The sequence below is a fragment of the Xenopus tropicalis genome, chromosome 10, assembly GCF_000004195.4.
Source record: "Xenopus tropicalis strain Nigerian chromosome 10, UCB_Xtro_10.0, whole genome shotgun sequence".
Classification (NCBI taxonomy): Eukaryota; Metazoa; Chordata; class Amphibia; order Anura; family Pipidae; genus Xenopus; species Xenopus tropicalis.
This window is the reverse complement of record NC_030686.2, coordinates 3,456,062-3,472,946: the sequence shown is the minus strand read 5'-3', so window position 1 is coordinate 3,472,946 and position 16,885 is coordinate 3,456,062. Positions and strand designations below refer to the sequence as shown.

The 16,885-nt window shown below is 43.6% G+C and overlaps 2 protein-coding genes across 10 annotated transcripts in view; one reads left to right on the top strand and one right to left on the bottom strand.

Annotated features, from left to right (window-relative positions):
• Positions 1 to 11,031, top strand: part of sycp2 (synaptonemal complex protein 2) — a 48,273-nt gene extending 37,242 nt beyond the window's left edge. For 4 of the 5 annotated variants that reach the window (XM_031894466.1, XM_031894464.1, XM_031894468.1 and 1 more), the window contains exons 34-44: positions 625 to 884; positions 976 to 1,122; positions 1,316 to 1,397; positions 2,719 to 2,883; positions 3,033 to 3,157; positions 5,631 to 5,725; positions 5,810 to 5,909; positions 7,449 to 7,507; positions 8,039 to 8,117; positions 9,385 to 9,441; positions 10,426 to 11,031. In XM_031894466.1, coding sequence (XP_031750326.1) covers positions 625 to 884; positions 976 to 1,122; positions 1,316 to 1,397; positions 2,719 to 2,883; positions 3,033 to 3,157; positions 5,631 to 5,725; positions 5,810 to 5,909; positions 7,449 to 7,507; positions 8,039 to 8,117; positions 9,385 to 9,441; positions 10,426 to 10,497 — 1,241 coding nt within the window. In that variant the 3' untranslated portion in view covers positions 10,498 to 11,031. The remainder of the gene's footprint in view (positions 1 to 624; positions 885 to 975; positions 1,123 to 1,315; positions 1,398 to 2,718; positions 2,884 to 3,032; positions 3,158 to 5,630; positions 5,726 to 5,809; positions 5,910 to 7,448; positions 7,508 to 8,038; positions 8,118 to 9,384; positions 9,442 to 10,425) is intronic. The other variant, XM_031894465.1, reaches the window with a different exon arrangement.
• A 1,127-nt stretch (positions 11,032 to 12,158) lies between these two features.
• phactr3 (phosphatase and actin regulator 3) overlaps positions 12,159 to 16,885 on the bottom strand; it is a 78,403-nt gene continuing 73,676 nt past the window's right edge. For 4 of the 5 annotated variants that reach the window (XM_031893942.1, XM_031893943.1, XM_031893940.1 and 1 more), the window contains 4 exons: positions 16,204 to 16,265; positions 15,511 to 15,651; positions 14,612 to 14,688; positions 12,159 to 12,748 (listed from right to left, as the gene is read on the bottom strand). In XM_031893942.1, the coding sequence (XP_031749802.1) occupies positions 12,733 to 12,748; positions 14,612 to 14,688; positions 15,511 to 15,651; positions 16,204 to 16,265 (296 nt within the window). In that variant the 3' untranslated portion in view covers positions 12,159 to 12,732. 5 annotated transcript variants of the gene reach the window in all.

Here is a 16,885-nt window from a genome sequence, read left to right as displayed (position 1 = left end):
TTATCCCTTATAATACATGAGTGATACTCAGAGTTCCCTGTATAACTCAGCCTGCAGCCTTGTGCCTTTATATGGGGGGCACAGAACCCCTCAGTGACTGCTAATATCCTTATCATTTACAGTAGGGGTACATTATCCCTTATAATACATGAGTGATACTCAGAGTTCCCTGTATAACTCAGCCTGCAGCCTTGTGCCTTTATATGGGGGGCACAGAACCCCTCAGTGACTGCTAATATCCTTATCATTTACAGTAGGGGGTACATTATCCCTTATAATACATGAGTGATACTCAGAGTTCCCTGTATAACTCAGCCTGCAGCCTTGTGCCTTTATATGGGCACAGAACCCCTCAGTGACTGCTAATATCCTTATCATTTACAGTAGGGGGTACAGTATCCCTTATAATACATGAGTGATACTCAGAGTTCCCTGTATAACTCAGCCTGCAGCCTTGTGCCTTTATATGGGCACAGAACCCCTCAGTGACTGCTAATATCCTTATCATTTACAGTAGGGGGTACATTATCCCTTATAATACATGATTCTCTGTATAAGGGTGAAGACACACCGTCTTGATGAAGACAGTGGTCCCATAGAAAACACAATTTCTTTATATTTCAGCCAAAGAATATGACTTTGATGCGCAAGTATCACCTAGACATCAGACATTTGTGGAACTGTCTTCATCGTCTGCCTCTTCATTGAAAGGAACTCCAAATGCGAAAGACATTAAAGCAACAACATTTTGTAAAACAGAAATAAAATACACTTGCTGCCAATGGACAAAATCCAGCAACAAGTCTGGTACCAGAACCGGGAATGGGGATGTCAGCAGAAGTGGAAAAGGAACAGCACCTTCCTTTTCTAGGGCGATTTCCAAGGTACAAAGGCTAAAATCACCATCCCCAAAATGTTTCTGTTTGTAGTTGTGTGTAACAAATGAATCAGGATATCATTTGCTTTTCTTTTCAGCCGAACCTGAATAATTTGACCTTGGATCAGTCTCTTGTAAGTGCAAATATTAAACATCCTGCCGCAGACCCATCAGCCAAAGAGCAGATGGAGCAAGAGAACGGCACACCGACCAATAAGTATATGAAACAACGCTATAGGCCAGAGGTGAGCAAATGGATAACTGTCATTGGATGAGATTCTAATAAACACAAAAGGATTACTGGCATCTGTGAGACAGCAGGTTACAGGAGACCCACATTGACTGGTGTATTCCCTGTTCACCTGAACAAGACATTAACCCATTTATGTGATGGGCTTCTATAGAGACATTTAATGACTGGCTTGTGTGTGTTTCCAGGACAGGAAGCCTGTCTCAAATCAGTCTGGACCTGGCAGGAAAATACCAAGCGCTGAAGTGAATACTAGCACCAAACTATCTGGTATGTTGCATTTATTTATCCCAAATACCTCATCAAGGCCTCCTAAATTGGCACTTTATAAATCAGTTAGAAATAAACATGTAACCTCCTAATATTACTGTCGAAGGGAAACAACATGGCACCTCCCTGGTCTGGGTACACAATAAGCTGTTCCAACCTATATATATTAAAGAGGTGGTTCACCTTTAAGTTAACTTTTAGTATGTTATAGAATGGCCAGTTCTAAGCAACTTTTCAATTGGGTGTCATTTTTTTTATAGTTTTTTAATTATTTGCCTTCTTTTTTTAATGCTTTGCAACTCTTAAAACTATTGCTCTGTGAGGCTCCAGTTTTATTGTTATTGTTACATTTTATAGCTTATTTTTCTATTTAGGTCCTCCCCTATTCATATCTCAGTCTCTCATTCAAAGCACTCCCTGGTTGCTAGGGTCATTTGGACCCCAGCAACCAGATAGCTACTGAAACTCCAGACTGGTGAGCTGCTGAACAAAAAGTAAAATAACTAAAAAAAAAAAGCTACAGATAAATACAATGAAGACCAAGTGCAAATTTTCTCAGAATATTATTCTCTACATCATACTAAGGGCAGACTCAAAATGTGAGTTTATAGCTTAATTCATAAAAACTCAACCATGGTGTATTCTTTCCTATGGGATTTTTAGAAGCGTATTTATCAGATAGTGAACTCTAACTTTCACCCATTGATAAATACTCTACTAAAAATCCCATGGGAATTAATAGAGCATAGGTGGGTTTTTATGTATTAAGCTCTAAACTCACATTTAGGGGCACATTTACAAAAGCACGAATGGGCGAGCGTTCATGCTAACGCTCCGAGCGTATTTTCGCAGATTTTTTCGGGCGTCCGCACGACTTTTTCGTACAGCGCACGACTTTTTCGGACAGCGCACTACTTTTTTGGACGTTTGCACGAAAAAAACGGAAAGGTTTTACCGCTGTTTACAATTGTTCGGTACGAAAATTTTGTGACTTTCGGATCACCAATACGATATTATCGTGACTAATACGATTTTTTCGTAAGCATTTTCGTGATATTTGCGATCTTACAAAATTTTCGTTTCCAATACGATTTTTTCCCATTCGTGATTCGGATTCGTGGATTAGTAAATGTGCCCCTTAGAGTCACGTTTGCCCTTGTGATGTAGAGAATAATATTCTGAGACAATTTGCATTTGGTCTTCACTACCATACCACTACCATAGAAATAATGCTATGCCCTCCTCACTCCTAGCAGGAGATAGCAAAATATATATATTAAGGTTATATTAAATAAGGTCCTTGTGTGCTGTTTTACAACAGTAAAAAGCCTGAAGCGCAACCACAGTCATATCAGTGACAATGATGTCATAAACCCCAAAGGGGATGAAAATGAAGAGCCGGGATTCCATGAAAAGCACAAAAAATTCAAGCTACTCCCACGAAAACTCTTTCAGTCTCCTGATAAAGGAAACCGCAGCTGCAGAGGTAAGAGTACAATTTCTAATTATATATTTTTTTTCTCTTAGCCTATTTCGGAAGATTTGGAAATAATACAGATCGTAATGGAAACCGTTCTATTGTTTCAAATGTTACATGTGGAAACGATTTAATTATCATGCATTTGTACGGTTTAGAGACCCTGTCCAACCTGTCAGGAAATGAGACCTCCACTTCAGGCTTGGATACCTGGGAAGAGAGCGGTGCAGAAGTAGGCTTAATGTGCCAGAAAATTAACAAGGAGTTCAGTAGAAAGGTACAGGTACGTCAATTAGATTGTTTGTTTCAACACTTTAGTAATGTATGTGTATGGGGCCCCCAGATTTATATCTGAAATGCTCTGTTGGCTAGTTAGGGTAAAGGTGGCCATACACGAAAAGATTTGCTTGTTTGGCAAGGTCGCCAAAGGAGCAAATCTTTCCCCTGATATGCCCACCTTGGGCCCCATACACTGGCCAAAATAGGCACATTCAAATCCTTCAGACCGATCGGGCAGCTCATTTGTCTGCTTTAGGAAAACTATACCCCCAAACAGTGTAGGTCTCAATAAAAATATATTGCATAAGCAAGCTTGTAAAACCCTGCTTCATCTAAATAAACCATATTCATAAAAATATACTTTTTTAGTAGTATGTGCCATTGGGTAATCCTATAAAAAACTGCCATTTTAAGAATTAAAGGACGCCTCCTGGGATCATAGGATTCACAGTGCACACAAACAAGCCAAGGCACACATACATGCTAGGCCCCATTAGCCAATGAATGGACAGAGTTCTGCCTTTTGCTCCCACACTACTTCCTGTTACAGTTAGAGCTGCTTCATTTCCTGTCAGCTGATCTCTGAGGGAGCACACAGCCCATCGCTAAATGGCGGCTCAAAGCAAGCCATGCTGAACAGGTGGTACAATGTACAGACCAAGTTGGCAGCTTATCGGCCTGTTTATGGGTCCCACCGATGGATCCGCCCCACCAACATCTGCCTGAAAATTACCAGGATATCAATTGTCATCCAATTTTACCACCTCTGACAACACAAACAGTTAATTTCAATGCGAACCTACCATATTTATCTTTAATTGTTCATTCATATAAGGAGTCAGCAAAGGCATCAGTACAGAGTTTATTACAGTGCCAGCTGTGTGATATTGTTTCACATTCGGGAGGAGTTCAGTGAGTTTGTTCTGTGGCCGAGCGATAACCCACTGATTAGGGATACCAGCACGTAGTACCGTGTTATGTAGTTGTACTGATTCTCTGGGGACTGCGGTCACGGCAGTGTTATTGCAAGTGCAGCGTTAATGACAGGAGACTGACAGGAGACTCGTACGGGAGCTTCTAGATGCGAGTGCAGCTTAAGCAGTAATGTGCTGCCAAGCAGAACCCTGTGAATGCCGTGACAAATGACATTAGAAGGTCTAGTTCAGCTGGAAGGGCTCCTTGGAATTGTGTCGGGGCTTTATGCAAGGACATGCACACAACGCTTAAGCTTGCCATATGTGGTAAGATCCCTTCGATTGGCAAGGTCAGGATCGGACTGGGCCGCCGGGACACCGGGAAAAATCCCGGTTCGCCCAGACCCAACCCTTGCCGGCGCTTCCCCTCTCAACCGCTCCTCCCCCTGCGAGGGGGGTTAGGGGAGCCCCTGCGGGGGGGGTGTTAGGGGACGCGCCCAGCTGGGGGCACCTGCAGGGCCCCTGGGACGGGAGCCCCGATGGGCCCTTTACCCCCCAGTCTGACCCTGGGCAAGGTCACCAAGCAAGCGGATCTTCTCCCAATATGCCCACTTACAGGTAAGCAATATCGGGCTAATTCATTCACCCTAGAGCCAAACAATCAATTTAAAATGGCAGGTACAGGCGTCGTTGGTTCAGGGACCGCATCAACGAGCCGATCAGCCCCCGATCCGATGGTAAAATAAAACCTGCCCGATCGAGATCAGATTTCAAGGCAGATGTCGGTCAGGGAGGCCCGTCGTTCGTGCCCATACACAGGCAGATAAGCTGCCGAATCAGTCTAAAGGACCAAAATCGGCCTGTGTATGGCCACCTTTAGGCTAAGAGGTATATTTATGAAAGAGTGAAGTTGGAGCTCACCACAATTTGCTAGAGTGAATTCCACCACACTCCATTTATTTCTGTGGGATTTTAAAAGAGTATTTATCAATGAGTGAAAGTTAACCTTTTGATAAATATGCCTTTAAAAATGCTATAGAAATGAATGGAAAGTGACAGTCCAAGTTCTAACTTCACTCTTGATTAAAAAGTAAATATACCCCTAAGAGTGTAAGGGGTATATGTATTAAAGAGTGAAGATAGAGCTCGCTACAGTCCAGAGTGAAATTCCGCCACTTTCCACTGATTTCTATAGCATTTTAAAGGCATATTTATCAAAGGGTGAACTTTCACTCATTGATAAATACTTAAAAAATCCCATAGAAATTAGTAGATTTCACTCTAGCGAACTGTAACGAGCTCTAACTTCGCTCTTCAATAAATAAAATAACTAGAGTTTTAAGGCTGCTGATCATGTGTCATGTTTCATTTAAAAAAACAAAATTTGTACATTTGCATAGAGAGTGACTATCCAGTTACAGCCTGCCTTCATAATTGGGCGCCTCTGTGCTATAAAACCAGCCGTGCAATTTTATAGGCCTGTGCCCTCAGCGCCACGGCAGATATAATTATTGTCAGCGTTTGCCCTAATATTTCAATATATGCTTATTTATTTATTTGTAGAATCGCTCAATGAAAATGGATTATTTCACAAAAAACTCTCTAAAAGCAGCTCAGCAATATCTGACGTCTTTGAATGCGCAAGCTCGGGAATTCAGGTCGGTAGAGATCCATTTCCTTCCTGTGTTTACAAAAGGGGGTCTTCTTTTATCTTTGCATAATTTGCTCCCCCACTATCCTAGGACAAAGCGTCTGGAACAGATCCAAGAAGCCATCACAAAGGAGACTGAAATGTTTCAGCAAGAATCTCAGGCACTGAAAAATGTAGAGAAGGAATTTGCGGTAGGTATTTGGTATGACGTTTCCTACACTTAGACCCCTCACCTCATTGTGTGCCTCTTGCCTGCAGGGCCACCATCAGAGGGGCACAGGGGGGACAGTCGTCCCGGGCCCGGAGAATTTCCACTTTTAAGGGCCCCGCCGTGCTAAACTTTTCTAGTTAGCTGGGGCCCCCTTTAATCACATACGGGCCTAGTCCATCTTAACATTGGGCAACTTAAATTTTATTGGTGGTCAGTGGCTAATCCAATTGGTTGCGCCCGTGCCTACGTGTGACATTAGTACACACAGGGCGTAACCTTATAAAAGGGCCTGTCTCACGGAGGAGTCCGAAGTCGCCGGAGCTGCCGCTGAAGAAGGAGACCATCTTCGGGTGGCACTGTGTAAGGTGGGAATTGGAGACACTGTCTTTGGGGGGCCCTGGCCAGCATAGTGTTAGGGGTCCCTGTGTATGGGGGGCACTATGAATTGGGGCAATGTCTTCGGGGGCAATTGGGGACAATGTCTTTGGGGGGCAATTGGGGGCCCTGTGTATGGGGGGCCCTGGCCAGCATAGCGTATAGAGGCCTTGATACTTTATATGTCTGTGTGTCATTTGTACTGAAGAAGAAGCTGCCGCTAAAGAAGGAGACCATCTTCGGGGGGCACTGTGTAAGGGGGGAATTGGGGACATTGGGGGGCTCTGCATATGGGGGGCACTATGTTTGGAGGCAATGTCTTGGGGGGGCATTGTGTATGGGGGCAATTGGGGACAATGTCTTCGGGGGGCAATTGGGGGCACTGTGTATGGGGCAATCGGGGGCCCTGTGTATGGGGGGCCCTGGTCATCATAGCGTTAGAGGGGCCCTGATACTTTATATGTCTGTGTGTCTTTTGTACAGATGGGAGGGGCCCTGAAAATTTTGTTGTGAGGGGCCCCATGATTTCTGATGGCGGCCCTGTTTGCCTGGCTATCTAATTCAAAGACCCTAGAAATCCAAAAACACCAAAACAATTATATAGTGAATAAAGTACCCCCTGTTGTAAAATATAGGGATATTATAAGTCACCAAGGAGTTCCATGACCATATAAAGGGATGAGGCCGAAGGCCGAGTGCTTTTATACAGGTCATGGAACTCTGAGGTGACTTCTAATATACTTAAATTTTGCAACAGGGGGTACTTTGTTTATTATAATATACAAGTTTCAGTGAGCACTGGTTATAAGGATATAATTTACAGTTTGGTCCTAAAGGGAAATAACCAAACTATATATTATATATATATATAATTTTCTGTGCATGAGACTGACTGACAATAACAAGCTGGAATCCTATCTTATTGCAGACACTGCTTCATTCCTCTCTGCCCTTGAACTACTGTGTATGGACAGGAGCAATTTGCACAGTGTATAAATCACACAGCCCCCACATCCCTCATGTTTCACGCATGATTATTAATTGCCCGCACCATTACTGAGAAAAAATGCTTTCTGGGTTATGCACGTTCCACAGAAGATCACTGTCAGAGGCTTTGTAATCATTACTATTTACTATTTTTCAGGCTGTCTGGGAAAAGCAAGTGCAAGCACTCGGCGTGTATCGCCAAAAAGAGCGAGAGAGGTAAGTGCATAGGGTTTCCTTGAAGGATAAGTCAACCCAAAATATAATTTTTTTTATTTTTGCCTAATAAAAGAAAACATAATTCTAAGCAATTTTGCAATATTCATTCAATACAAATTGTCAATGGTTTTTGCCTTATTTGTGTATATAATTGCTATTAGAGTGTCTGTCCTTTTCTGTTCTCTTCAATGGTGGCTCTGACTCTTGAAACAATGTAGCGGACTGACAGACCTGACTCGCTGGAGGAGACTGACCTTTGCAACATTGTTTAAAAAGTAACAACCAGGAGTTAAGCAAATGCTGCTTTCAATAGCAAATTACAGTAACACATAATTTTCAATAAATTCACGTTGGAAAGTTGCTTGGAATTATGTTTTCTTTTATTAGAAAAAAAGTTATTTTTGGGGTTGACTTGTCCTTTAAACAATTGGCACATACGACTAAAGTAAATACGATGCTCATTAAACAAATAATAGTGCCCGTAAATGAGGTGAATTCTTTCTGAATAGAACTTAATTCTGTTTCTTACAGAATTCGTCGACTCAGATCCTTGTTTGAGAATAACGCAGTTCTGAACGTGGAAAGGGAGGAAGAAATTTTTAATTCGGAGGTTTGTTTTCTAGAGGGTCCCGATTTCTAAATGTACTTCTCAGCCATTAGAAGTCTTCAGAATAACAGAAAACATCTTTTGTGCTGAACAAATGACATTTTTGTAACAAGTAGATGTCTATGTGGTGCGATGGCTATAGCCTTGTCACCTTTTAAAGGAACAGTTCAGTGTAAAAATGAAACTGGGTACAATAGACAGACTGCGCAAAATAAAAAATATTTGTAAATATAGTTAAGGTGGCCATACGCGGGCCGATTGTAGCTGCTGATATCGGTCCCTTAGACCCATTCGGCAGCTTATCGCCCCGTGTAGGGGCAAGAACAACTGGCCTGCCCGACCGATATCTGGCCTGAAATTGGGCAGGTTAAAAAATTCAGTCGGATGCGGTCCCTGAACCAACTGCACCTATTACAGTCATTATAATTCGATCGTTTGGCCCCAGGGCCAAACGACCAAATTAGCCTAAATTCCCCCGATATCACCCACCCATAGGCGGGGATATTGGGAGAAGATCCGCTTGCTCGGCGACCTCGCCAGGTGAACGGATCTTTATGTGTATGGCCACCTTTAGTTAGGGAAAAATGTAATCTATAAAGGCTGGAGTGGGCAGATGTCTAACATAATAGCCAGAACACTACTTTCTGCTTACAGCTCTCTAACCTCTTAGTTAGTCAGGGAGTTTAGGGGAGGCCACATGGGACATAACTGTTCAATTAGTTTGTGAGCACGCAAGTCAGATTCAAATGCAAACTAACTGAGCAGTTATGCCCCATATGGGCCCTCCCTCAAGTCACTGATTGGCTACTGACAATAAAGCAGGAAGTAGTGTTCTGGCTATTATGTTAGACATCTGCCCACTCCAGCCTTTATAGATGACATTTTTTCCTAACTATATTGAAAAAATGTTTTACTTTGTTCATGTTTTACTTTGCTTCAGGTTTACACTGAACTGTCCCTTTAAGTTGGGGGTATGGGTCAGAGCAGTGTTCCAATCAGTCGCTTCTGAGCAACATGTTGCTCCCCAACCTCTTCGATGTTGCTCCCAGTGCTCTCAAAGCGGGTAGGTATTTTTGAACTTCTGGCTTGGGGGCAAGTTTTGGCTGAATTAAAACAAGATTTGCTCCCAAATAAAGCCCCCTGTAAGCTGATAGGGTGCATAGAGGCTGCCTAATAGCCAATCACGTACGGTCAGTAAAATACTGGGTAATATACAGTATATATATATGAAATTGATTGCCTCTCCTGTTTGGTGTTTTGTTTTTATTAGATGCATCTTTTGAAAGAGGACTTGAAGAAAATTCAACAGCGACTTCTAAAAGAGATGGTAATTGAATCATCTGACCCCATTTCATGCACCTGAAAGGGTTGTTCACGTTTCAGTTACCTTTTAGTATGATGTAGAGAGTGATATTCTGAGACAATTTGCAATTGGTCTTCATTTTTTATTATTTGTAGTTTGTTAGTTATTTTACCTTTTTGTTCAGCAGCTCTCTAGTTTATAGTTTCAGCAGATACCTGGTTGCTAGGGTCCAAATTTACCTTAGCAACCAGGGAGTGGTTTGAACGAGAGACTGGGATATGGGGGAATAGGGGAGAACCTGAATAGAAAATTAAGTTATAAAATGTAACAATAAAACTGGAGCCTCACAGAGCAATAGGGTTTGGCTGCCCCCATTTGAAAGCTGCAAAGAGTTAGAAAAAGAAGGCAAATAATTCAAAAATTATAAATAATAAAGACTAATTGAAATGTTGCTTAGAATTGGCCGTTAACTTAAAGGTGAACCTTTGGGTTAACTTTTCTTATTTTATAGAATGGCCAATTCTGAGCAACTTTTCAATTGGTCTTTATTATTTATAATTTTTGAATGATTTGCCTTCTTCTGACTCTTTGCAGCTTTCAGATGGGGGTCACTGACCCCGGCAGCCAAAAAAACTATTACTCTGCGAAGGCTCCAGTTTTATTGTTATTGTTACTTTTTATACCTTATTTTTCAACTTAGGTCCTCTCTTGTTCATATATCAGTCTCTCATTCAAACCAATCCCTGGTTGCTAAGGTAATTTAGACCCTAGCAACCCTATAGCTGCTAACTCCAAACCGGAGAGCGGTGAAACAAAAACTGAAATAATTAAAATAACTACAAATAACAAAAAATGAAGACCAATTGCAAAATGTTTTATAATATTACTCTGAACGGTAACTGAAAGGAGGTCAACCCCTTTAAGCTGCAGCCATTTTGTATGCGCTTATATGGCAGCGTTTCCCACTAGATCTGAGTATGAAATCATATGAATGTCTTGTTACAACAGCAACAAGAGGAGCTACAGAGTATGCGGAGAGGCCTGGAGTCTATTATCATGTCTGATGCAAGGGATCTGTAAGGCAATCCAATTTAGGTTTATTTCTGTTCCCGTCTCCAATCTGATTGTAAAAGGACATTGGCCCGACGGCCTCCTCTTGTACCGAATGTTGATGTTTACGTTGCACACTTTAGTGTTCTCCTGTTCTGCCTGTAAAGTTTTAAACTATTAGCTGCAAACAGGGTCAGACTGGGGGGTCCAGGACCCACCGGGGTAACTGTCTCAGGGACCCCTGCACCCCCCAATGGGCCGCAGCCTCCACCACCTGTCCGACCCCCTTCCAAGCATAAATTGCCTTCAGTGTGTTGGAGGAGGGAGACGGGGGGCGCCCTCTGGGCATCGGGTCTGGGCCGCCGGGGCCCACCATGTTTTTTCCCGGTGCCGCGGCGGCCCAGTCCGACCCTAGCTGAAAGACAATAAAGAGCACTTATTAGACATGAATGCAGGACAAGCAGCTTTACCCATTCATTTTGCTTAAACTACTTCCTGTTCATTGTTCATTCTGAGTTACAGTTATTCTTCTAATAAAAAACTCACGCAGATGTTTGAAATAAAGATGTGGCGTATTATTAAATATTTCACTAATGTTTGGGCTTGCACAGAACTCTCTGCTTGGGGATAATAATGCTGGGATTGTTTTTAGACGGCTGTTCCTGTTGATTTGTGCTTAGTACAGGGGAATCCCTATGTGCCATAGTTTTATGGTATCTCTCTGTACAGGCTATGAGCAAACTTAGGGGGCTGTTCCTGCTGAATTGTGCTTAGTACAGGGGAATCCCTATGTGCCATAGTTTTATGGTATCTCTCTGTACAGGCTATGGGCAAACTTAGGGGGCTGTTCCTGCTGAATTGTGCTTAGTACAGGGGAATCCCTATGTGCCATAGTTTTATGGTATCTCTCTGTACAGGCTATGGGCAAACTTAGGGGGCTGTTCCTGCTGAATTGTGCTTAGTACAGGGGAATCCCTATGTGCCATAGTTTTATGGTATCTCTCTGTACAGGCTATGAGCAAACTTAGGGGCTGTTCCTGCTGAATTGTGCTTAGTACAGGGGAATCCCTATGCTGCTATAGTTTTATGGTATCTCTCTGTACAGGCTATGAGCAAACTTAGGGGCTGTTCCTGCTGAATTGTGCTTAGTACAGGGGAATCCCTATGTGCCATAGTTTTATGGTATCTTTCTGTACAGGCTATGAGCAAACTTAGGGGGCTGTTCCTGCTGAATTGTGCTTAGTACAGGGGAATCCCTATCTCTCTGTACAGGCTATGGGCAAACTTAGGGGGCTGTTCCTGCTGAATTGTGCTTAGTACAGGGGAATCCCTATGTGCCATAGTTTTATGGTATCTTTCTGTACAGGCTATGAGCAAACTTAGGGGGCTGTTCCTGCTGAATTGTGCTTAGTACAGGGGAATCCCTATGTGCCATAGTTTTATGGTATCTTTCTGTACAGGCTATGAGCAAACTTAGGGGGCTGTTCCTGCTGAATTGTGCTTAGTACAGGGGAATCCCTATGCTGCCATAGTTTTATGGTATCTCTCTGTACAGGCTATGAGCAAACTTAGGGGGCCGTTCCTGCTGAATTGTGCTTAGTACAGGGGAATCCCTATGTGCCATAGTTTTATGGGATCTCTCTGTACAGGCTGTTCCTGCTGAACTGTGCAGCTGAAAACACAACAGCTTATTTGCATTAAGATTTCTTTTATTTTTTTTTTAATAAGATAAACTTAACGAGAAAAATGTATTTTTTTTTTTTTCCAAGAAGACATCATAAAAATAAAAGAAACCAAAATATAAAACATGAAAATATTTTGCCGCAGCATGAAGAGTTACAAATAAAACGGTGATCAGATTGACGTGACGTCAGTAATACCGTATGAGGTGCCGGCTGCGTGTCCGTTATGATCTCGCCTTAGTAAAGCCCCATACATGCACAGCATCCTGCTGCAATATACAGCTTGGAACAAGCCCTAGGCGCCAGTCGCCATGTCCATCCAGTCTCTAGCAACAACCCCCAGGATATTTTGCGCTAGTTTTCTCTCCCTGCGTGGGAGCTGCTCTGTCCCCCGGTGTAGTGACCTCGTCGCTTCTGTCGCATATCAGGACGCGTCGTAGACAATCCCGCCGCAGGGCCCCAACAACCACTCGCCCTGAGCACCATGCGCTGAACCTCAGCACTGCCCATCACTGCTCCTCAAGGAACGTGTTCAGCAGATTTATCGAAAAAAGTACCGCCCTTTCTTCTCGTAAGGACATGGCTACGGTCTGTGGTATCTAAAGGGGAAGCAAGACCGAGTTAGAATCCTTAGCCAATCGCTTTTATTGCCTCACGTAAGTACATCCTATACCTGTAAACTACACAAAAGTCTAAAAATGAATATGGCTACAAATACTGTATTTTATATAGAAAACGTACTACACCAGCCCTGTCATAGTAATGATCAGCCTTGTATTGTGTTTTATAATGTATAAAGACTGTATATATATCAGGCCTGTTATATAGTGTATATATACTGTATATCAGGCCTGTTATATAGTGTATATAGGCTGTATATGGGGCCAGTTATATAGTGTATATATACTGTATATCAGGCCTGTTATATAGTGTATATATACTGTATATCAGGCCTGTTATATAGTGTATATAGGCTGTATGTCGGGCCTGTTATATAGTGTATATAGACTGTATATGGGGCCAGTTATATACTGTATATCAGGCCTTTTATATAGTGTATATAGGCTGTATATCAGGCCTGTTATATAGTGTATATATACTGGATATCAGGCCTGTTATATAGTGTATATAGGCTGTATATGGGGCCAGTTATATAGTGTATATATACTGTATATCAGGCCTGTTATATAGTGTATATAGGCTGTATATCAGGCCTGTTATATAGTGTATATAGGCTGTATATCAGGCCTGTTATATAGTGTATGTATATAGACTGTATATCAGGCCTGGTATATAGACTGTATATCAGGCCTGTTATATAGTGTATATAGGCTGTATATCAGGCCTGTTATATAGTGTATGTATATAGACTGTATATCAGGCCTGGTATATAGACTGTATATCAGGCCTGTTATATAGTGTATATAGGCTGTATATGGGGCCAGTTATATAGTGTATATAGGCTGTATATGGGGCTAGTTATATAGTGTATATAGGCTGTATGTGGGGCCGGTTATATAGGCTGTATGTCGGGCCTGTTATATGGGGCCGGTTATATAGTGTATATAGCCTGTATGTCGGGCCTGCTATATAGTGTATATAGGCTGTATATGGGGGCCAGTTATATAGTGTATATAGGCTGTATGTCGGGCCTGTTATGTAGTGTATATAGGCTGTATATGGGCCCTGTTATATAGTGTATATAGGCTGTATGTCGGGCCTGCTATATAGTGTATATAGGCTGTATATGGGGGCCAGTTATATAGTGTATATAGGCTGTATGTCGGGCCTGTTATATGGGGCCGGTTATATAGTGTATATAGGCTGTATATGGAGCCAGTTATATAATGTATATAGGCTGTATGTTGGGCTGGTTATATAGTGTATATAGGCTGTATGTTGGGCTGGTTATATAGTGTATATAGGCTGTATATGGGGCCTGTTATATAGTGTATATAGGCTGTATATGGGCCCTGTTATATAGTGTATATAGGCTGTATGTTGGGCTGGTTATATAGTGTATATAGGCTGTATATGGGGCCTGTTATATAGTGTATATAGGCTGTATGTTGGGCTGGTTATATAGTGTATATAGGCTGTATATGGGGTCTGTTATATAGTGTATATAGGCTGTATGTTGGGCTGGTTATATAGTGTATATAGGCTGTATGTTGGGCTGGTTATATAGTGTATATAGGCTGTATATGGGGGCCAGTTATATAGTGTATATAGGCTATATATGGGGCCTGTTATATAGTGTATATAGGCTGTATGCTTATTGCCGCCACTGTGGCTTGTGAAATTCACATGATTACACTGCACCGGCAATTTTCATGCAAACATATATTAAATGTGTGTATTTTGCAGGATGAAGCCCCCCGCCCAGGCATCAGTGACCCCAAGTCAGAGAGGTACGTATAGGTTAACGCCCCCTCATTGCTCCTCCCCCCCAGTCAGCTTACCTGGTCAAGTGTTTGCTCGACGCATGCACTTCCATCTCATTGCTCTTGTACTCGTTCAGCTCTTTACGTATAGCAGCCTGGGAAGCAACAAGGAACCGCACCGTTAGTTTCATTATTATGCATAGAGGCGGGGCAGGCAATATATGATTGACAGCTCAGAATTTAAATTATAATTGCTTTATCTTTCCATTCAGCACTCCCTAGATATCACCTAGAAGGCAAATGCATAAGATTTGGGGGGATACAAAATGGCACCTTCTGGAGGACAGAGCACAGCATCAGGGGCATCTTTTGGGCAGGTAGTACGGGAAGACCCCGATGTGGGTGGAGGGAATTCTATTATCCAGCCTCCCCACCTGCCCATCTTGGATCAAGGTGCATGTACTCCGAAAATGAGCTCTGAGGCCATTCTCCAGATGCCCCGGGCAAAGGGGCCTTGTTAATTACCCCTAGTGTCTTTCTGTCTGCTTAAATCAGAGTGTGGGTTTTTTTATTATTATTAAATATTGCTTAAAGAATACAGGTTACCCCTCATAAAAGTTTCATGGTTTGCCCTATTCCCATGCAGCTTAGGAGAATGGCATGGGTTTGTTTATGCAGATCACTAGGCAAACAAAGTCTGACACTGGGTCTGCCACCACAGGGGCCCTGCACCCCCCCCAAAAGACCCCTATTGTGGTCTCCACCCCTCCCGTGGGAGCATGGCCTGGGTTTGTTTATGCAGATCACCAGGCAGACAAGGGGGTGCAGGGCCCACTGGAACTGCCACCACAGGGCCCCCGCACCCCCCCAAGAGACCCCTGTTGTGGTCCCCACCCCTCCCCTGGGAGCACGGCATGGGTTTGTTTATGCAGATCACCAGGCAAAAAGGCATTAAAACTCCATGGCATTCCTCTCACCTTATCAGCGGCAGATAATCTTGTCCAGGGCTTGTCTGCCCTCCTATCATAATCCTGCGCTTTCGCCACCTCCACGTAATCGCTGAACCGTATTAGGATTTTCCTTTCCCTCAGTTCATCCACCGTCGGCCGCTGATTGAGCTGCAGAGACAGAACATCTCAATTCAGGTTAAGCGTCCGGCCCACTGTAAGCCCCTCGTCCCAGTCCGACCCACTGTAAGCCCCTCGTCCCAGTCCGACCCACTGTAAGCCCCTCTTCCCAGTCCGACCCACTGTAAGCCCCTCGTCCCAGTCCGACCCACTGTAAGCCCCTCATCTTTCCGGCGGATTTATGTCCCCATTTAACTCCTGCCTGTGCTTGGGCTTTGGAGAATTTCCGGCATTTCTTTGGGGTATGAGATAGGAATTCGCTGAGCAAAGCCGAGCCCACCTGTCAGCAGCAGGGTTCCAGCAACTGCCATTCCCCGCATAGCACTGACCAACTGCATTCCTGGCCATTCACTGGCACAGTAGGCTGCTCTTAGTGGGGGGGGGGCGTTATTTACACTCAAGTGTAAGCTGCAGTGTGTAAGCTGCCTCGGAATATCACTCTCTACATCATACTAAAAGTGAACTCAACGATGAACAACCCCTGTAATGTCGGGGTGTTACGTTGTTAAACAGATACCCCCGCGTCGTTACCCCAAGTCTCACCTTCCTCGTCAGCCTCTGCTTAATCTCTCGCCTCTCCTCTTGCTCCGTCTGGTCATTTCTCTCTGCAAACAAGAACAAAACCCATCTTTAATCCTCGGTGACTCAAATACCCCAAAAGCCCCCCCCAGTCATATATAATAGCAGTGCTAGTCATGTGACTTCTGCATCCGCTTTCTACTCGGGACACTGAACGATCCGTATAACGGCGGCGCCATAAGAATTGGCTCATTTACAAGCGGCACCAGGTTTGGACTGGGCCACCGGGACACCAGGAATAAACCCAGTGGGCCCCCGGCGACCCAGACCTGGCAAGACCCGCAAGTGTCCCTCCCTTGACGCGTTTCACTTACACACAATCGGGAGGATTTTGGGCAGTGGCCTCTGTAGGGGGTGCAGCGGGGGCACCTTGGGAGTTGCTGGGCAACCCCGGTGGGCCCTTCACCCCCTAGTCCATGACTGAATGGCAGTGGTGCCAGCGCAATGGTTTACGTTCAGCTCAATGGCACTTCAACCTTGGGCGGTTTTATTGCAATAAACACAGAGTGCTCCTGATTTACGCCTGCCAACAATTTATTGCTATTGCCTAAATCAAAAAACGACAGCGAACCGTAGAACTCGATTAATAAAGGTCAGGCCTTCCTGTACACCTTGGGTTCCATTAGAGAAGGGGTGGCTCTAGTCG